The following is a 22,586-nucleotide window of genomic DNA, read 5'->3' as shown; positions in this document are numbered from 1 at the left end:
ACTGATGAGATATTTACCTTCTGTTTAGCTGATGGCATTTAAACTAATCTTTTCCTTTGCCTACTGTGCAGAGAAAAGAAAAGAAAAAATCTATAAAATATTTGGCAACATTCATTACATTATTTCTAATGGCTCATTAAAATAATGACACTTCCTTATTATGGAATAACTTAGTACCATTGTCAAAACATTTCTACAGATGGAATATATTTTCAGAATTTTTTTTTAATAAAAATTAAGAATAGTAGGGTTGGTTTTTTTTTCAATCACAAAAGCCTACTTTTTTAATCAACCAGAGGCATTAGTATTTGTTTTTATTAACACATACAAAATTATTAGGGTATACAAATGTGTTTCCTTTTTGGACACAGTGAAAGCTAAATTAATGGGCATTACAGCATTAGTTTACATCACACTGTTTCAAAAAAACACCGTTTATGATTAAACAAATAGGTTTATATATATATATATATAAAAGAGCTTGAAATAGCTGGATAACAAATCATTGATTTATACTATCAAAAGGCTGGGAGCAATTGTGTCTCCTATGATTGTGCCCTTACCTTTCAAACCATGATCTCCACTGATATGAGTTCCCGTTTAAAACAAACAAACACACACCACCCAACTCCCCCCCAAAACCCCAGAACACCACCAACACCCCCCCCCCCCCAACACAAAAACCCAAAGCAATGGCACAACTTTCCCCAGGCTAGTAATTTTTCCTGACAGCTTCAAGCACAAATGGATTATTTTAAATATCACATAAACCTACTGTAAATTAAAAAAATAGAAGATTACTTTACACAATGCATGGAAACCATTTCTAGTGAGCACAAACATTTACAACTGTGTCATGTTTTTTCCTCGCATAACCCATACTCACACACAAACCAGTTTTCAAAAGAATTAGTGAAATATTCAGTCCACTTTTGTTTTTTTTATACAATATGAAATGGTTACAATACCATAGTATTTTAGAATAAGTTAAACATCAAAACATATGGCAATAGCATTGTACTATTCTTTCTACATACATATGAAATCCAGAAATTCAGTCTATTTTTGATTGGTCACAAAAATGAATAAAGACTAAGATCCAGTTGTACTGGAAAACTAGACTAGTTCTAGAAACCACAAATACTGTAAGCGCTTTGGTATATGTACAGATTGTGTTGTTAATATAATGCTTGCATACTAGAATTGATCAACAGATTTCAAGTGGTGAATTAAAATAAAAAAAAAAAGGTACTGTAAGACTTGCTTTCTTATTTCTTTTGCTTTTTGGAAATGATTCAGTCAAAGATGATGCACCGCAAGTACACACACAACATTTGTATGATGTGACTACAAATTAAATATTAAAGTGTTTTTTAAATACAATGCAAGACCAGTCTTCTTAAGTGCATAGAACATAATGCAGAATACTGTTAATTACAGGGACAAGTACAAAGATATTAAACATTTTAACAGGTAATGAACAATGTTCTCATAAAAAAAGGTGTGAATGAGAATAAGCATTCTTCTATTGTTACAAAAATCAATGTGGTTTTTTCCCCCACTGGTAAGAGAAACAATAACTGCTGAATCATGAAAGATATCTACTGCATCCATTTTATCTCTGTCTCTCAAAGGCTTAAAATTGCATTTTTAAACTCTTAAGCAGTTTGGATATTTGGTTGTTCTGGTTTTTTTTTTCTTTTCTTTTTTTTTTTTTTTCTTCCCCACCCCCTATTTTTAACAAAAACTCTTCCCTTCCTGGAAGTGGAACTCAAAAAGTGCATTTTAAATTAAAGGGTTTACTTTTCCCCCCTATTTTATGGATGCATTTGCTGTGGTTTAGAAATTTTAGCTTAACCTATTCATTCTTTCTATCACTACAATTTGTCAGAATGTTTGACATTTATTCAGGCAACCCTACCAAGTTAGGTATCCCCTCCTTTTGCAAACCAAAGGGTACTAAATTCCAAGAAAGCCAAAATACTGCAATCTTTATTCAAATGAAATGTCAACTTAAAGAGTAAGGACTGTAGGATTTTCAGAAGATTTGGACTGTATGTAAAGTCTTCCCAAATTTGTGTTTTAGCTTTTGGATTTTGGGATATAGTAAACTGCAAATACCACATTCAACTAATACTGCAAGTCAGCTTCAGACTATGGTCTCAGGAACGAAATGGTAGCCCCAAAACTCTCAACCCAACCAGAGGAAACTCACCCCAATCGTTACTCATTTCTTACATGACACAACAACTCATTTAACATGTAAACACAAGGGATGATGGTTCTCATTTGAAGCTCCTATTGTTGGCAAGTAATACTTCACAGGTATCAGAAATACTTTAGTTAATGTCACCATATTTCCCCCATTTCTAAGATGCTTTCTTTTCCTTACAGAAGCTTTAGCTATTTAACATCAAACCAAATAATTGCACAAAAACTACAGCACCAAGCTTTGCTAAATGAAACTGCTGGAGAGCACACACAGGAGAAAAGAATTTAACCGTGGTTGTTGAGTGGGCTAGAAGTCAAATGAGTTTAAATAAAACTAATGTTAACACATTCCTTAATTGAAATGATTAATTCTTAGCAGAAATAAATTAAGATCAGCATGATCTTACTGTAGGCTAGTTGGTGACCCAGCCAGACTTTTGTGCAGATTAGGGTTTTGACTGTGCCTGTTCCGACTGCGAACAGATGAAAACATTGTGTTGCAACCTGGGACTTTACATTTGTGGAGCTGGCGGAGATGCACAGTTTTGTAATGAGCCCTGAAAGTCCCTTTATTACTATATGTTTTTTGACATATGTGACAAGTTATTGGCAAACTGGAAGGTAGATTTGTAAAGTTTTGATTAGCTTTCTCAATTAAAGTACAGTCTTGGTAGAGTTCATCATTGGTCATTAGGCTGGGTCCTTCACAGCTTTCATCACTATCATCCAAAGGCATGGTGCATATTTCACTTCCTCCGTCGGAATCCCAAGAAGAATGAGCACTGCTCTCAGATTTAATGCTGGAAGTAGTGCTTAGATCCAGAACAGCTCCATCATTCAATGGATCGTATCCATAACTCTCAGAACAGGGTTCTCTAATTTTGCTCATTGGAAAAACCAAGCTGCCTGTTCTGTTCATTCCTTTGAAGATTACAGAAGTATGTCCAACATGTTGTTTTAAAGAGACATCTTGACAAAACTCCTTAGCCATGTCTTTCAAGAGGTATGTTGCATTGAAATGGTTGTTGAATTCCAGTGTATCTTTAGTCAGAAGCTTATGATGAAGATTTAGGTTTGAACTATGTCTAGAAGAACAAAGACAAGCTTAGCAAGAAAGTGTTTTGCCTCACTTAACAGCTGTTTCATAATGATCATTAACAAAGAAAAAAAAATCAATATTTAGTAGCATGCATGAACTGTATACTTCTAATTTGACCAACTGCCACACTGGGAGTGCACATGGGCGATTTACACACGTGACTGGGTATCTGAACTTGCTTGCACTGGCATATATCAGAAATAACTCTACAAAAATCAATGTTTCAGATTCTCTCCTGCATTGTGGATAGCTGTCTGCTCCACTCGATCTAGTGCTGGGCCTAAAAGAGTTGGAGGACAGACTGAAAACCTGTATACTGAACTGAGATCAGAGAATGGACTGAGGGGGGTAAGAAACAAGATTCTTTCTCAATGGACAAAGCAGGAAAGGAGTGACACCTGAGTCTGCAAAAAATATTGATGATCTCAAGTACTGTAACCATGTGCCAGGATGCAGCTGTACACATGAGTACAGAGCTTCTCCTTGACAGGAATTTCCTTGAAGAAAGGAATACTGCATTTTATGCAACTTGTAGTTTTCAAATGGGCATCTGCGGATTCAGTTTAAAACCACCAAAACAAACAAAATCACTGCTCCTCATTGAATACTATCAATAAGCTCACTGGGAACTTCCAGGCTCTGGCTAGAAGATTCAGTTTATTGCAAGACAGGGAAAACATTCATTTTTCCCTTTGCCATCATGGTTTAATCCAAACCATGAACTGTTCAAAAGGGCATAGAAATATTTTGCACTTGCAGTCACAGCACTCTATGTAAAAGTGTTGAAAATTCTGCAGAGTTTTTCCAAATAACTACTGTTTTGCACAAAGCTTGTCAACTTTCTTGTGAGTTGGCTTTTTTTTTTTGTTAATAAACCATCTTCCAAAAGCACCTGTGTTAAAACTTAACTGAATATATTGGTGTGGGAAGGAATTCGCGGCATGTGAATGCAAATCTTACTGCTGGCCTTCTTTCCTGTGGCCCATATCACAATTACAGTGGAGAGGAATTCACATCTGGGAAGATGCAGGCAGCAGATCAGGGTATGAAGCCCTGCCAGCAGCAGATGAATCTGTGCATCTCAGATGCAGCGGCCAGTCCTCAGAGACTGGCTCATCCTCTCTCTGGACTGCATCAGCTGGCTCCAGTACTCCTAGCAGATTACGGACAATCTAAACCTTGTGTCACTCTGAACTACTATCCAGGCATGCTTCCTGCAGCCAAAAGCTGCTGTAACGCTGTTACAGAAGAGTTAGAAATCTTAACAACACTTAGTTGCACTTTAGCAGGTTTGTTATCTACCACTTATCAGTTCAGATGCATAACTGATGGTCAACAATAAAGCTTCAGTTCTTGTTTCTCAGTTTATGTGCATAATAGGCTGAAATAAAATGATTTATAGCAACACAATACTGCAGCTAACAGTAAACCGAATCAAGCTCATGATATAGTTTAGGAATTAGTATGTAATCTCACATAAAAGCACTACCAATGTGTATACACACCAGATAGTGTTAGTTCAACTAGCACTGTGTGATGTTAATTTTGTACTGACATAGAGTAACCTTGCTTTTCTTATGGGCTTCTTCCCACCAGCCTGTTCAAAATCCTTGAGTAAAGCAAGGACAAGGGCAAGTGAAGATTTCCTGACTTGATCTCATTGCTTTTTCACTAAAGAACACTGTATACATTAAAATACACATGAAAGTACATATTAAACATATAAGTCCACACATGCGTCTACTGGAAAATTGCTGAATTCATACCCTTGTGGCTTTCCCTTTATGTTCTAAAGTATTCTTTCAACTATTGCAGTCTTTATCAGTTATGAAATTTTCATGGCTTTATTTAATACCTTGTAGCCTAGTGGAAAGGAAATGTTTCTTTCAATGGATTTTCATTTCATGAATGTTCTGATAAGTTATCGTACCTGTTATACGAGGATACACAGAAAATCTTTGCAGGCTCCATTCCTCAAACAGTCATTTTAATTTCAAATTAGGCTCCATTGTGATGGTAAAATAAATACAATTTTGTTTATAATTTTCTTACCTGTCTCGACTTCTACGAGAAGGGAAAGCAGCATTACAGCCCTCAACTGTGCAAATATGCATTTCTTTGAGATGTACATTTTTAAAATGCATTTTTACACTGTAAGGGTTTTTAAAAGTCTTCTTACAGATGTCACAATGAAAGCGGCTTTCTTCCTTCTGAATCCCTAGTGCATGTTGACTGACATGATCCATATCTTTAGAGTCTTCAAAACAAGGAATGGCAGCACCCCTGTTTGACAAAGTGCTGAAAAAGCCCCCAGTCAGCAAGTGGTGTTGCAATTCAGGGCAGTCATTTTTAGGGATCCTGCGCTTTGACTGCTCTTTAATATACATGGGGGCTTCAGTCATTGGTTTTATAACATCATTGTGGTGGTGTTTTGGATCTTCATATATAATCTCATGGGAAACTATTTTTAAAGGTTGGTTTTCTTCTGGTTTAACCTCTTTCTCACAGTGATGCAATTCATTCTCAGGGATATCCTTGATGTATTTGTTATTTGGCGCAAAGACAGATTCAAAATACTTTGGGCCCTCTACCCCAGAGATAGATTTCCATGAATTACCTGAATGGGGGTGCTTTTCCACCCTGTCGGTCACCCGCTTCTCTATCTTATGCTCACAGGTCTCAAGCTCTCCATCGCTTACCACCTGCAGACGTGTATCATCTTCAGAACTGGCAACATCACTACTTTCATTAGGTGTCTCAACAGCTTCTTTCTCTATCTTAATAGGCATACTTGATTTACGAGATTTCTTCTTGGGTAGCATGTCAAATGGCAATTCATTTGAAACAAGCTGCTCTGGTATTGAGGAAGAAACAAGAGGCAGAGAAGGAAGAGTACCTGGAGTATTAGCAAGCTCAGCTGGTGTGACTGGACTACGATAAAAAGGAAGAACAGGCTGTACTGTCTTCAGGTTTGGAAAGAGGACACCATTCTGTCCAATACTGGGAAATCCAGCCTGACCCTTCGAATCTGTACAGGAGCTGGCATAGCTGGTAATAGTTCTGCTATCCGGAGTTAAAATTGTAAATTCTGTCCTTTTACTATCTCCAGGTCCAGCAATGGTCAAACCATTTCTTAGATCTTTATCCCTGTTATTTCTGTTCATTGGCATATGGAGTCTGGGGTTAGGATTTGCACTATGACGATTTCGGCTACGCAAAGAGCTAAATACCATATTGCAGCCCTCAATTGTGCATTTGTGCTTTATCTTCAGATGAACAGCATTGTAATGTATTTTCAAAGTACCTTTGTCATAAAATGTCTTTTCACATGCAGTGCAGAAAACACGCCCTTTCCTTGGCCCAGCGCCATTTTTTTCAACAGATTTAATTTTGTTTTCTGGAGATAGTGCTGTCATTTCAAGCTTTGCTGCTGTATTATGTGAACTGGAATCACTTAAAAGGGCATCATCTTCTGTTTTAGTAGTGACATCTGGACCATTTATGCTGCTCTCATTTTCAACTTGAAATGGTGCAGAACTAGAAGTTAAGAAGCTGCTTTCAGAAAATGGCATCTGAACATCTTGTTTAGTTTCATTGCTATGGTCTTGACCTTGCTCAATCAAATGTCTTTCTGGTGGTGAACCTATCAAAGGTGGAGGCACTGGACTGAAAAACTGAAATGGCAGCATGAAAGCCATGTTATTTACAATATTTTCAAAGGGATGAATGTTGGTGGGACTCATTTTGTCCAAGGAAGCAGAAAAATTAGGACTGTGTTGATTGCAGCTCTCAATGAATGCCCTAATATCCAAATTAGCAGTTGGTGGTGGTATTATAATTGATTGCCCTTCTTTCTCTTGAATTGCCATTAACTCTACAATGGACTTAGTTTCTCCAAAACGAAGAAACTGCTGCAAAGTAGCCAGTTCTTCTTCAGTGGTCATTATGCTCCAGTGATCCAGCACCTTTCCTGAAGCATCCTAAAGCCAAAAATATTTAAATGAGTCAGACATTAGTTAAGGCAAACAAAAAAACCCTCTCCCTGAATCTCTCATTTTTTCAGGGACTAAAAATTCTTCTTCAGCAAAAAGATAAAGTCATTCTATTTAATGAGAGATTAATGCCAATTCTGTGATACTTTCTTCCAAAATTTACCACATTGGTGATATTATTTCTTTCTGAACTGACAGTAATACTTTCCAATAAACTATTTTTTCCACCAAAATTAAGACACGTCACTTGAACAACGGTTAGTAACGTGTAAGTACAGACAGTGGAGATGGAGCAATCAGACCAAGATTTAGCTCCTCATTTAAGTCAAGTATTTTTTCATTGCAAGTTTAATAATCTTCCAAGCAACTAAGATCAGAGAACAAATGAACCTGTATTGATCTATTGCCAGTGTTCACAGAGCACAGCTGTAATTACACTAGAGTGTTGGAGTTCTTTCAAACTAGCTATGCCTAACTTTTCCCAATAACTACAATAAATATTTTATCACAGAACATGTATTTGATGGCCTACTGAGATTTTTCACAGTGCATGTAAGAGTTTCTAAGATGATGAAGAATGTAACATTATAAATTTTTCATGTGGTAGAGGTTCAAGGTAATTGATTCCATATTTTTAATCCTAACACTAAAAAGCAAGATTATCAAGACCATTAAATATTGATTCGCGTCATAATGTAAGATCATAATGTTACTTTACATAAAAGGTAACTTCCACAGTAGCAAGGACTAACATAAGTGTAAGCACATAGGGCCAAATTCATCCTTGATGTAGCTCCAGTAAGGTCAGTAGCACGACACCAGAGATGAATATTGTCCCTGGTGTTTAAAATGATGGCAAGTTGATTTATCAATGTATTATTCTGCTGTACAAACGTAAACTCACTGTTTAAATACACACTACAGCAAATTCTGAAGCCTTTACTTCGATACATTCCAAGTAACTTCTGATCTTGGCTTACCTTTGGTGATAGATTTGAGCAAAGTAGGAAGATTTCAGTTAAGTCTGACTAAAGAGAGCAATGACCAAAAATCCACCCTTTCTTTTCTGGCACTAAGCTTGTACAAGTCTATTACTGCCTTTCAGATGTACCATACTGTTAACACATTGTGAACCACTGATAAGATTAAGCTAGAAAACATTACGAAATACTGCATAGCCATCGTATTTATATTTAAGAAGCCCCTTTAAATACCTGTAGCACATATCCACGTATATAATCCTGTAGTGTCCAATCCAGAGCATGGAGAATTTGTATCACTTCTTCCTGCTTCAGAACACTGAAAAGCCGATCTAGCAGAATTTTAAGGCGCACAGGAATGGCTTGGGTTCCATACAACATGAGGCTACTGATATCAAAGACAACATTGGATTGAACTATTTCTACCTGGCTTGATGGGTAGAGGTTGGGAATCCTTAATTTGCTCAGGGCTGAAAATAAAATCACAAAACGTAAATAAACTTGAGTCACAGGAGGTAGATAAAATTGAATGCAACTATAATTGGGGTGTGTGAGGGGTGACACAAAAAGCATGCTATAGTGAGGAGGATCTTAAAAGGTTTTATATAGATTGTAAGAACAAATATTACCATGTGCTACCCATCCATGCCGGCATTGGTCACATTGTCGCTGATTTATTTTCCCAGGTTTGAAACACTGACAACTACAGTTCACGAGAGTGCATCGAATAGCCTGGAAATCAATAGAAAGCATGACAGGTAATATATAAGCACCACCTAGAGTGTGCAGACTATACATGTACCATACACCCATAAAATCCATATGAAGACAGAGTTAACATACCAGCACATACCTATCAATGTGCAATATAAGTAATGCAGGCAAAACCTGAGTTATGCAAGACTACCTCTGCTTTAAAGAGAACTGGTCACCAGCTAGAACACTGGAATATTATGGAAACAAAATATTTAGTGACATATGTAGCAGCACTTTTCTGGATTTATTTAGGCTGAAGAACCTTTATAACAATAATAATATGTTCTTGTGCATTCATCTAAGCTATGATCTTCATGTAAGATCACTTTTTCAGGAAGGTTTGAAAGAAAGACATACAAATGAAAGTCCCACTCTCTTGAAATTTTGCTGGAACTCCATACTGCAATATAGGAAGTTCTAATGAGCAATGTATTAGCTCTGCATAGGTGCCCATCCCTTACATACAGCAGTATCCACACAGAATATATCTATCCTGTCACAGATACAGGAGTTCACCAACGCTCCTCAGTAACAAAGCTCACCAAAAAGCACTCCAACTCCTCAAAGACTGTAGCAGTCACATTTTGTAAGGGAAATGCTTGAAAGAGAATAGGCAAAACAGAGCACACAAACAGACAGCAACCAGTTGCACAGTTCAATTTGTGCATCACTTTATTCTCACCAAGGTCATCTATAATGCAAATCGAATTAGTATTCAGATATTCCTAATCAACAGTGTAATACAAACTTACTTCCTGAAATATATGCTTTCTTCTGTATGTGCCCATCTGCTGCAGAAGGCAGACAGACAACTTTGAGGTCCTAGTTAAAGCTCCATAGGGATTGCTATAGAGCAAAGCATTTGTATGATTCTGTATTGCTTAGATCTGATACTGAGAATAGTTCCTGCATAAATAGAATATTTATTAAGGGAGGGAAAGTGAAGAAATTAATGTGCAGAAAGTCTGCACTGGAGTAAAAAAAAAGTTAGATTATGCAATTGTAGCATGTCTGCATTTTTCTGTTTTTAAACCAAAATGTTTTACATTTTAAAGTACAGAGAGGCAAATATGAAATAAGGCAAAGTTATGCCCACTGCTGGCTGCTACTCCTGCTCCTAGGGTCTTATGCAAAATGGGGACTTCCACTACTTATTAATACCCACAGAAAAGCAAGACAAGACTTGAAGAAAAAAGTAATGTCTTTTCAGTGCAGGCATCCCCACATTGGCACTTTTGGAAAACATATGAAGAAGCAAGTTTTTGGACAATAAGGCTAGGAAAGATGGATGCAGGAAATGTTTAAAATGAAAAGAACAGGAGAGAAAGGTAATTTCACTTTGCAAGGGGCATTTCTTTGGGCTTGACGAATTTGACTGACTCAGGGCAGAAGAAGACATGACATACAACAGTTTACTACAAACAAGCATGTGCAGGATATTTGGGTGCCTAGGGCTTTACATGACTGGATTTGGAATGAGATTTTTAAATCTCAGTAGCTGGCTTATCAAGGAATTAGCTTACATGCACATCTCCAAACTGCAGTGACTTGATGCTGAGATTCATCTTTATTTGAAGGACTGGAACAAGTGGCAACAGGGCTATTGAAATCTCTGAACCACTTTGCCTTTAATCTTTTAAAGGAGCCGTTGCAAAATACTGATTCTCGGGAAAAGCTCTGTGCTCCCCATAAAGTCATAAAATACACATCAATACCCTACGCAGTGTGAATTGCTTCAGTTTAATGGAGGTTATATTTTCACTTAGATGCTAAAATACTTTCATATAACAATAAAAAGCCATAAATTTCTTATGGAAAAGTTGGGGAAAAAAGGTGTAGTTGTCTGCTGATTCATTTCTATTGCAAGAATTCAAACAATAATGCAGTTCAAGTCTTCTACATACATTCATAATATTCTGTGACTTGCACAGACCGAGCCCCTTCCATAGGCAATCCTGCTAGGTTTGGTAAGCTACAGTGCATTCCATGAATGCATCTTTTGCAGACCCTCCAGACAAAATTACGAAAGAGTTTTTCCTTTTTTTTCTGCAAGAAGTAACAGAAATATGCACAATGAAAAAAGCTGTCATGATGATAATTTAATTGAGATTTCAATTTTTTTTTCCATTCCTTTTCCTTTGGACATGTTCCACAAGTCACTGACCTTTAGAACTATTTTTTTTTTCTTAATTTGTGTACTTAGACAAGAAAGATACACCGCACAAAAATTTGCATTCCATAGCTTTGTGTGAGACCTTTCTTCTCTACTGTACATGTATTTATTTTGTCTTCCTGTATATGTGTAGAAGACTGCATGTGCAAAAACCAGAGAAAGCAAAAGGAGGACATTTTGTTTTACATATATGAAAGTGGCTATTAGAAAGGGAGTAGACTTCCCCTTCTATTCTAAATATGGGATTGATCCCCTCTCAAGTCAATACATTACTGCTTCTGGACACTAGACTTAGATGTAGTTAGCTTGCATACTGCTAACATATCAAAGGTATACCCTCAAATCAGGGATCTGTCACTGACTTAAAAAACTACTTGTAAGAATCCCTGAGAAGAAACAAGTGTGATTTTCAGGTTGGTAGCATTTCCTTTCATTTGTGCTTGTCAGAGTCTGCATCTCCTAAAACTTTCCTATTTGTGTTAATATAGTCACAGAGAACATATCACATGGCAAAATTAACTTTTAAAATAGTCAGGGAGGCACAATTTTAAATCTTCGTTCATTGTTCAACTTAAAAAGGCACTTGTAAAAGATGCACTTTGATTATCTCCCAAATTAACTTATATCAGAGTTTAATGAAGAGAAACTTAGCAAAACTTCATGAGATTAATATGCTTGTCTTTTGCCTGCTAATCCTACTATCCTTAATACGCCTATTCTAAGGTACTGTAATTATATCAAGTCTTTTAATGAGCTTTATTTTCCCAACAAGAGGAATGTACACACAATTTCATTCTACAGAACAAAGGAATAACTTTATATATTGCATACATGTAAAGCTTCAAAATCATAAAGGATTGGAAATGTGATGGAAATTAAAGTGGAAATTTTTAAAAGTGCAATCCTTTCATTCAGGTTTATTATTTAGTTTCGTTTTCCAGAAACATAAGGCAGATGTTGAAAAAAAATTCAATCTTTTGCTATCATGAAGGATCTTGTTATTGTTTTCTGGTCACTCTCTCCATCACAAATGGATCTTTCCAAATCCATTATCAGCAACACTTCCTTCATTTTTTTTTAAATAAAGTTGAAAATTCTGATAAAAATTTTCTGTGGTTTTACCAGCATGACTATGGGAAGCTGAATGTCAGATTTTTAATACAAATGATTCCTTATTACAAGAGAAACAGATTAACCATTAAACTGGCCACTGAATAACATCTAACTACTAACCACTGAAAAACAAATCTTAATATCTGTTGCCTGAAAGTCACGACTGCTGTCATCTTTTCTGCCAGATATTGATGTGGCTTCGATTATGCTTCAAAAGTTACCAAATGTTTCTTTGCAACCCACTCAAAGCCTTCACAGCTGAAGAAAAGAACAAGCTAATGGGACAAGTTCATTCTGATTCTCTATATGTAACCAGGCTTTGTTTCATAAAATAAGTTTGAGATCATCTATGCTCTCCTGAAGCCTTTTGGGACATATGCTCACTTGCAACATACTAACAGCAGGTTTTAAAAAATGCAGCAAGGGAAGAAAGGCAGTATAACTGTATCAAATCTCATTCAGTATTAAGTGGATTCTGGTTTGACGGCACTTTAGCTTGGGAAACAAATTAAAAGTAAGACATCTCTGCTCACGCTAGAAAGCTGGTCTGGCTCTCTGCACGCAGTGAGACCTGCAAGTGCAGACACCAGTAAAATGGAAGAGCAAGTCCCAGATTGCCCTGGTAGTATTTAGTGTCAGTAATGTACAGGTCAGCACCTTCACATGTTTCTGGCATCCAAGAAGAACCCCTGTCTTCTTTGCACAAAGCTACCCCTCACTTTAGAAAGTGCCTTTTTTTTTTAAGCTACTGCCATCACATGAAGAGCATGAGAGCTTCGCTGCTCTGCTATGAGGATTACTGACAAAATGGTGTCATTGATGCCACGTTACAGCAATATCTTTTGCAAGCAGGGATTAGAAATTCCTGTCAGTTTAAAATGCAAGTTTGAAGAAGAAATAGGAGTTACATGAAAGAAATGTGTGAGAGAAACTTTCATTAGACGAGATATAACAGATACGGCTTTTCACGTCCTTTATTGAGAGCTTCTAGCAACAAGCCATATCACTTTCATTTCCCAGAAAAAGTAATCCCACTGAATATATGCCCCACTGAATATATGTAACCCTGCAAAATATGTGCTCCGGTGAGCACATATCCTATAGGAAAGAACTGGGATGTGTCCCATTTCTGCAGAATAGACTTGCAGTAGCTCCACAGTAAGAACTCTTGTGGAGGAAGAGGCAAGATTTATAACAGGGGAAGAAGATAAATTTGTAAAGTATTAGGAATTTTTTTCTCTGCCGATCAGCTAAAACATGAAAGCCTTTTTCCTTCCTAGAGTACAGGTAAAAATATCCTCACATATTAAGAACAATTCACAGAAATTAAGCTCTCTTTTTGGTTTGTAGAAATAAATTAAACATGGGACATATGTCTGGTTATTAGGAAATATTTTCTTGCTTGCATGTTGTAAAAGATTTGCAAGGGAAGTAAAGGGATGGATACATTTACCATCTCTTAAATTAAAAGTACAGCCCACAGCTAAATCAAAGGCCAAATCCAAATCTGTGTGCATCTTTCAGTAAAGAAAACAGTAACTATACATGAGTGCGAAGTTGCTTTCCTGTCCAATTTTTCTTTCCTGTTTTTACTGTTAGCCACTGGGTTTCTTGCGGTTGCAAAGTTTAAATAAGTCTTCCTTTTTCATCACCCAGTTACATTTGATTACTTCTGCATTTGAATCCTTTGAACAACCACTGAAAGCAGAGACAAATTAAAACCCCCTTATCTTAAGCATCTCTGTCAATGCTGTACTTTTCCACATCATACAATGAGCAAAGCTTTGCTTTGTCCATTTTTTTGTCAGGCAACTTTTGCCACTTCCCCTAGGGATATATTCCACTGATAAATAATACTGTCTGTCAGTTTTGTCATGATTTAAAACAAGTTCTCAATTTACATTTTGTCCACCTTACTTTCACTGTATCATAACATAGCTGTGCCTATCTGTATCATGCCAATAATATTTGGGTTTTTTTTCATCTACCCCACATGTATTTGTATCCACCCTGTCCACTCTATAGTACATATTTAGCCCTTGTGTGTGTTCTTCCTAAACACAGGCTTCAGGTTTGGGTACTCTGTTGAGCTCCCTGCAGTTTATTGGAACTGAAATATATTCCAGTATATTCCAAGTACAATCACAAAAGGTGTTGGGCTGCTCTAGATAATATAAGCACTTGTTGAAGACATAGCCCAAGAATTAAGCCTAAATTGCACATTGATATTATATCTGTTAGAGTTTAGATTAGGCATCTTATATCTCTATTGTTCCTTGAAAGTTTAGTAAGGCTATGAATCCCATCTGCCTGCAGACAACATGAGGAGGGCTGCTGCAGCATCTTCAAGGAAAGGCCATTTTCTTCTTCCTGGCATGCTTACTTCCATGAGGAAACAGGATGCCTGAAGGATGGACAGAATATGGAAACCCTTTGCTGCCTGTAAGTAGAGCTGGGAGGACACACAGGGAATGGGGAAAAGGGAGACACTCAAAAGCAATAGTACACTGAAAGGCACTTCCATGTGTATAGGTCTGATGGCAAGGACAATTTGAGTGTTACTCTGCACAAAGTAGACTTGGTCCATGCTACAACTTGCACACATTCAGCTCAGTATTATGGTGTTTTCTTCTGTCACGTCTTTAAGGTTCTCAGTTATGGCTGAGGTCAAAGCTGTACTGGTAAGTTACACACCACCGATAGTATACATACACTGCCTGCCTTTAACAACCTTAGCCCTTGAAACAAAGGGATTTCCATTCATGTACATTTATGCCTACTCAAGTACATTTGGCTCTTGCAAGTTCAGCTGTTTCTATACTAAAGTTTAAAAATCCTTAAGACTAAAATAAATAATTACACAAAATTATTAAAACAAGGGAAAGGTCCTTATAAGATTTCTAATTATATTGGACTGAATGCTGCACACACCATTTCCACAGTCTTATCTCACTAAAATATTTCTTTCAAAGAACGAGCTGATGTTAATACAGTGTTTTAATAAACATAATAAGTAACAACAAACATCTTTCATGAGAAGTAAACAAGCCTTGCAGTTTGTTGTATACAGAAAACAGTCTGATATCCTCCATATTTTGAGCTTTTAATTAAGTAAAGTTGCACTCGGCTGTGACAAAATAAACAGCACTGACCAAGTAGCTCCAACCTTCTCCATTAACAGACATGTTTAAAATGCTAGCCCTAGATGATTCATTTGGCAAACTGCTTATTAGTAAAATAATTTAGCAAAATTCTTGTCTCCTGCTTAAGAGACCAACTAGAAGAGAGATGGGAAAGATGGAGATGGGTCACAACTTGCCTTTTACAGTGCCACTAAACACAAAGTTACACTCACAACTCAGTTCCTAAGTCCATGACGGCTCCCAAGTAACTGGGCTGGTTCTCATACACACCAATCATGTGCGCTTCTACCAAGCTCAGAAGGTGCAAGAACCTTTGAAAAACCCAGACAAAAAGCTTTTGTTTCAGAAGCCAAACATGGCTTTAGGAGTTGAACTTAACACCTATTACACTGAAAATTTTGGCTGGTGCTGATACCACTCAACTCCCACTTAGCCCTTCTCTGTGGGGAAATTATGTTATGATTTTTACTCCTATAAGAACACAAAGGCCACAAGTTGAATACATTTTCTAGATAAGACCACAGAATACATCCCATTAATTATCTGGCTCCTTATGTATATATTCATATTGTTTATTTGGGGTCAGATACCAAAACCTGACCTCCTTCTAAACAGCCACAGCTTGAGAATACACGTAAACAGAGTATTTACAACCCAGATCCTGCAGCAAGTCGCATTATCCCATTACCGTCTCCCTCAGTGGGGCTGAACAAAGCCAATTTTGGCATAGAATTTGACCAAATCTCTCTTGTGGGTGCAGTCGAGCACCTTGAGCTGAAAATGTTTAATTGTCCTTGTAATAATTAACTAAAACATACTCAAAAACTGCCAAAAAGGGGGTGGGGGGGGGAGTGAAAAAGCTCAGTAAGATGGAATTGAAATTAGGTAATACCTTCACACGATGGCACCACCCCATCAAATCAGCCATGCTTGTGGATTAAAGAGACAGTTTTAGGTAGCTACTGAATTATGGACCACGAGTCCACATGTCGCCACTTCGTTAAAAAGTTTTTCTAACTCAGAACAGTCCCGAGAGTGGGGAGCTGAGATAAGAGGCTAAACTAAATACAGACTCACAACCCTACAGCCAATTCGGGCTCAGCGGCAGCTTTCGCAGCTAACGGAGAGGAGCTCTGGGCAGTCTCGGGCAATGCAGCTGGGTGAGGAAGCAGAAGGGAGCCGTTTCTGAGAAAGGGAGCATGCTACAAGGCCGAACCTTAATCACAGCATAACTTGTGGGATGAAAATCACTCCTCATGCATGTCACTTACCCTAAAGGGCCCCTTAGGGCAACTCTTGTTAATGACACTGTCAAAATAATTATAAAGAGAAAAGAATGTGTGTGTGTGTGTGCGTGCGCGTGTGAGCACACACACTCAGACTGCTACTCTTCAAACAAAAAGCACTGGACGGTAAAACTTAATTTTGCTGTTCAGCAACATGCTTGTAGATACATTGGCTTATGCTGCAATTAATCTCACTTGTTAACAACAGGTGTGTGCTGACAGACAGCTTGGTCAAACTCGGGAATGTATTTAGATCCTCTTTTACCGTTTGGTTTGGAAAAGAAAACAAGAAATACAAATTGAGGGATGAAAAATGTCACATTATCATGATCTTATAGTTGTGATTTACTTTTGATTCTGAAACAGACTACAACACTACAGTTCCCATGGCATACCTGCCCTAGCCTGCGTAGGTCAGAAACATTTCGCTGAGTATTAAGCAGCGTCTATCACAAGATATTGAAGTAATTTTGCTTTTTAATAGATTTACAGGAAAAACTATTCTTATTAGTGCATTTCAAAAATGAGTAACAGATTGCTGCATACTGATGAGAAAAAATGCTCAGGCTTTAGGGGTAAAGATAAGTCACTAGATAGAAATGGTGTGAAATTTCTTATGATAAAGCACTAGATGCTATTTAACCTAGCAAATAAATTGCGCACATACTATTTATCTGTATTGGCATGCTATGCACACCATGTTAATGCTGAAACTACAGACCTATCCATGAACTGAAGTTTAATTAAATATTTAACTCCAAGCCCTACGTTAGCAAGAAATAAGTGTTATAAACGCAAATGCACAAGTATCAGAGAAATGACGAATATTAGTATAAATCAACTGCAAACCCCTTAAAATATGTCTCTAACTCTTTTCCTAATTTATAAGATGTTGTATATGTGCAATGTGGGTGAGCTAACATTTCAAAGACAATCCTAACTTTTTCAGCTCCCCACATCGCTGCATAAGTCTCAAAGCCATAAAATATGCATGCTTAAATTTTTTTCCTTTTTTCCTGTTACAGTTCAAAGACATAGATTAAAGAATAAAAGAAAAGTAACAGCGCTCTGAAATATTTAGCGTTACACAATTTCATTTAATGCAATTTCATAAATTTTAAACCCAAACAATATTTGTACACACATACATGAAACTATCACACGATACTATCTATGGTGCTACAGTTATGCAATATTTTATGCAACAGTATAGCTTCATTGGTAAGTTCACAATTTAAAACTGTATTCCTTTTTGTTGAACACAGGCGAGGAAACTTTTAACTGGCTTTCAGACATCAGCTACTTTCAAATGAAGAATAACCATTTCTCACTGTTCATCAGCTATATTTGAAATTTGAAGCCAAAAGTTTGCATTTTGCCTTTTTCTTGTTTTGTGTTTTTTGTTGTTGTTGTTGTTGTTTTGTTATTTTTTGAAGAAACAATCCTACTACGGTTTTAAAGTGTGGAATGAAAATGTCATTGTTCTTTATTCTAAAATGACAAGTCTGTTAGAAATTGTCATTTTTCCTTATTCCCTGAATAATATTTTTTTTTTAGTCTGAATATTGAAGTTTCAGTCCCTAAGCAGATTTTTTTAGATAGCAATTAGCAACAAAATAATAAGAAATAAAAACTAAAAAGAAAGGTAATGACACTTGCTGTAAAACTTCAACTGTAGCATCTCTTAGGACAAAAACTGCTGGCTGCCCAGCACATAGGGACTGTGAGAGTTCCTGCACCACTGAAGGCAGGAAGGGCAGGAGATGATCCAGAGGGCCAAAACAATAGTTTTTCTTCCCTGCATTTGGTGGATGTTTTGCTGGAATAATGAATTCAAGATCCGTACCTAAGTTTTAGCTCAAATCTGCATGGAAAATGTTTACTAAATGCAAAATCATACAAAAAGTGCTTTTAAAACATACACATAGCAAAAACCATAATCTAAAATAAAATGAGAACATTTATGTTCTTATCAGAGGTGTATTTAATATTATCATAAGTAAGTCTTTATCACTGAAAACAAAATAGATCACTGGCTTGTTTGATTGGAAATGGAATGACATGCTCAATGTTGTATGAAGAGATTTTTCAACAATATGAACAGTCATGGAAGCTGGAAGTCAAGACATTTGGTATCAAAAGGCCAAACCTTGTTGCAGCCTAAGTAAGAAGAATTTCATCTCGGCTATAGTAAAGCCCATGAAGTGGCCCACAATTTGTAGTAATTTTTCCTGTTTCTGTGAAGATTTAACTCTCATGAATGTGTAGATATGTTTGCAGATACCATTATATTTAGAGTTCTGAATAGGTTGTAGATGGTTTGGTAGTTTGAAGAATAAACAGAACAATTACTTTTTAAAAAAAATTGAGCAAGCAAAAATCTGTATATTAGGTATAACAAAAATGCATTTTCCATAACATAAGATTAGTTACTTTTTACATGTTCACCTACTGTTAAAAGAAAAGTCTGACTAAGCTGCAAACTACTAAAAACTCTAGAGTTTAATTCAAACAGAAATACACAATTATATTGATTGTAAGGAATAATTATTAGCGTTATACACATAATGGTAAATAGATGTAATGGAACATACATATGTTCTTTGAAAGTCTGTATTTTTTCCCTTTTCTGTAAAAGAAGAAATTAGAAAGGTATTCCTTAGTGTATATTGTTCTAATCACTAGAACAAAAGAAAACCAACATGCACTGTTGTTAGTAGTTAAAAATAATGCTAGTCCTACTTTGCACCATGACCTGAAGTGGAGTGAGGCTCCCCACCTCCCACTCCTCCAGCACTGAGAGCTGAGCCACAATTTCAGTATTTTAAAACCAAAGTACAGAAACAGAGACTCTTGTCTAACGTAACGCATATTTTCCAGCAAACTGCAGTAAACAAAACTGTATTTTCCAAAAGGATGTTGAAAATAGAAGCATACGATCTTTTCCCACCTAGAATTGTATCCTTACAATTAAAGACTATTAGCTGGCATCCCTTTTAACCGTCAAACTCAGACAGTGGCAGTTCTATAGCCACAAAGAGAAGCAGTAAATGAGAAGAACATGTTACTACACTGCATTTGAGAAAGTTTGGCTCCAAGCTATGCACTGATTAATATCAGATCTCCTTCTTTACTTGCCTCTTGACAATCTTGTCACATCTGGCTGACAAATCCTTACAAGCTTATCCAAACCAAGGCAGCCCAGATCATGCTCCGGGAGTAGCTTGAAGGAAGCGGCAACACCAGCCATGCACTGATGTGCCATCATGAAACTAATGAAGCTGACTTCACTTGCAGACTGCAGGAACACGAAGAAACACAACATGCCTCAAGGTTTTGCAACATAACGCAGAGTTAGCTCACCAAAAGATAAGACAAACAATCAGCTCCCGAGGTTCAAGAAGCCAAGTAGTTACATGAATTACAAAAATTTATATAGAAATCGCTTGAACAACAAATCTCAACTAAATGAGCACAATAAACTCCAACTTCAGATCAGATGTGAAAATTGACTGCTAAATGCCTTTCAAACAATGGTTTATTTTAAATTAAAACTAAACTAGTTTATTTCATTTTCTCTCTCACACGTCTCCAAAATATCAGAATGTTGCCTGGCTCCCAGGTTATTCAAACTGAAAAACAACGACAACAACACACACACACACACACATAAAAAAAAAAATGGTGGGGGGAAAATAGTGTCACTTTTTACCCACAGGATTTTACAGAAGGATAAACCACAGCCTGTGTATATCAGTAGTCCTCCCCTGGGTTAGCGATCTGCCCTCTCCTCATTTTTAAACCACGGATTCTTTACACAGAGGACTAGAAGTATTTGGCCACTTAATAAACCAGAAAGTAAAATGCTGTATCTTAAACACATCTAACAAAACCTCATCATGTATGAGCTGACAATTAAACCATGTTTATTTTTCTATGTGATGAAAAAAAAAAAAGGAGAATAAATTAGTATCTTGTATTCTGATGCATTTAACCTCTTAATTAGCACAATATATTTAAAAAAACAGACCCCCCCATATATACATACACACAAACACACACTCATTCTCCCCCCCCCCCGCTCTCCCCCCTGAAATACAAACAGATTGATCCTAAGAAAAGAATTACTGGCCTTATTTTCTGGATGCTAAATAGTCAACAATAAATTGTATATAAAGGACATACATTAGACTCCACTTTAGTGGTAATTTCTAAAGAACTTCGTAGTGAAATTACATTGTTGTCTGCTCTCCAGTGCATTTATACGTCATGATAATGATAATGTATCTGCTTAAAACACTTGACTCAGAACACATCTGAGTCACAAATCACAGATTTTATTGCTATTAATGTATACCGAGGATTTGTACAATTAAACATTGTCAAGTATTTATGATTTACATGCTACTACTTCAATTGGAAAACAATTACACAAGTGATGGCTCTGCTTATTATAATCAGCCTGCAATTCTACATTACTTACTGTAGAACAGAAAAGTCATACAGTTGTTTACAGTGCACAGCAGAAAGAAAACCAGGATTTTTTACATAAACTAGTTTTCTACTTTCACAGTATCTTTTCGTAATTAAGATATGGAGAGTACAGCTCCCTACAGCTCTCATCTCCATTGTTCATTACCCAAAACAACACCATTGCAAGATTTTTTATATCTCCACAGTGCATAACCACAAGTAAAAGTTGCACAGTAAAAATACACATTCATATAGAACTGCAAAGAACTTTCCTTACCTCAGACATTCTTACTGTGCTTATGTTTCCAGAGCTATAAAACAGTTTCCCATTCCCTCAGTGAGTTGTACAAAGAAGTACTGGAAACACTCCTGCCTGTACAAGTACTAAGGCAGAACCATCACACGCCTCTTTACTCTTGTCTGACTCTGAGCACCTCAAGGTCTGATGTATGCTCAGGCTGTGCACAGGGGAGTGAAATAAGATCCTCCCCCTTGGTGTTCTCCAGACCTACAGTACGAAGTTGTGTCTGCCTCTCACCTCTGCAGCCAGCTCTCACCTCGCTGCCCCGGAGTGGTGTGCTCCAGCGTGCTCCTCCAGTCGCAGGGCAGTCCCCTCACAGCTGGCTTGAAGAGGGCATGACACTCATCTTTCACAGAGATTTGATCAAAAGGAGTCACGGAGGCTTGAGGCGCTCCTAATGCAGTGCGAGGAGATTCTACCTCTGCTCTGGCAGCCTAAGTAATGCATTAAATCAATGCAGCTGACCTAAGGCCTATTACAGGGTTTTTTTTTTTCTTCTCAGAGTGTGCAACTATCTGCAAATAAGCTATGAGGTACTTACGATTAAAATTACTTATTTTTAGCGCCAGAGTGTTGTTTTTCAAATTGCAGCTGCTGTGGCGTTTGTTTTTTGTTTGTTGCTTTTTTTCTCTTTTTAAACAGTTGCAGGTCTCAAAGGTTCACTGAGTGGGGTGTGTATTTTTTAAAGTGAAAACATTTCCCTCTATCAACTTACTTTTGAGCTAGGGCTGAATTCTATTTCTTTTTATGAAGTTGAAGCTTCCTATTAAGAGAAATACAGGTCATAAAGACAGGAGAAGAATTACTTTTCAGTAATTGGGGCAAAATCTGGTTTCAGTTATTCAGGTGTTAGGTTGCATTCATGGGTTAGAGCAGGATTTTTGTCATAGTCGTTTCTCACCTATTTAAAAAAACAAAACAAACCCCCAAACAAAACACTTCTCCCCTTCTCTCTACTCTACTTTTGCCTCCTGTAGATAATTTCTTGGCACTCTCCTAACCCAGGAATACACTGTGCTACGCCCAGAGATAGACATGAGCAAGTCGCATTGAACTCAG

At 37.0% G+C, this 22,586-nt stretch overlaps 1 protein-coding gene across 2 annotated transcripts; it reads right to left on the bottom strand.

Moving 5' to 3' along the window:
- Nucleotides 1–1,316: 1,316 nt before the first annotated feature.
- On the bottom strand, nt 1,317–21,670 carry BNC1 (basonuclin zinc finger protein 1). 2 transcript variants are annotated; one of them, XM_075045150.1, is made up of 5 exons: nt 21,504–21,670; nt 8,912–9,014; nt 8,517–8,752; nt 5,363–7,290; nt 1,317–3,296 (listed from the first exon to the last, which is right to left on the bottom strand). In XM_075045150.1, exons 1-5 carry the CDS (start codon nt 21,510–21,512, stop codon nt 2,615–2,617), a joined length of 2,958 nt encoding a protein of 985 aa, XP_074901251.1. In that variant the 5' UTR covers nt 21,513–21,670; the 3' UTR covers nt 1,317–2,614. The 2 variants fall into 2 exon arrangements, with proteins under 2 accessions (XP_074901251.1, XP_074901250.1); XM_075045149.1 differs by lacking the exon at nt 21,504–21,670 and having other exon boundaries at nt 8,912–9,080.
- Between the last annotated feature and the right edge of the window lie 916 nt (nt 21,671–22,586).

The sequence above is a fragment of the Buteo buteo genome, chromosome 13 (genome assembly GCF_964188355.1).
Source record: "Buteo buteo chromosome 13, bButBut1.hap1.1, whole genome shotgun sequence".
In the NCBI taxonomy this organism is placed as follows: domain Eukaryota; kingdom Metazoa; phylum Chordata; class Aves; order Accipitriformes; family Accipitridae; genus Buteo; species Buteo buteo.
Note: the sequence above shows the minus strand (reverse complement) of the source record. Positions and strands in the feature narration are given on the sequence as shown.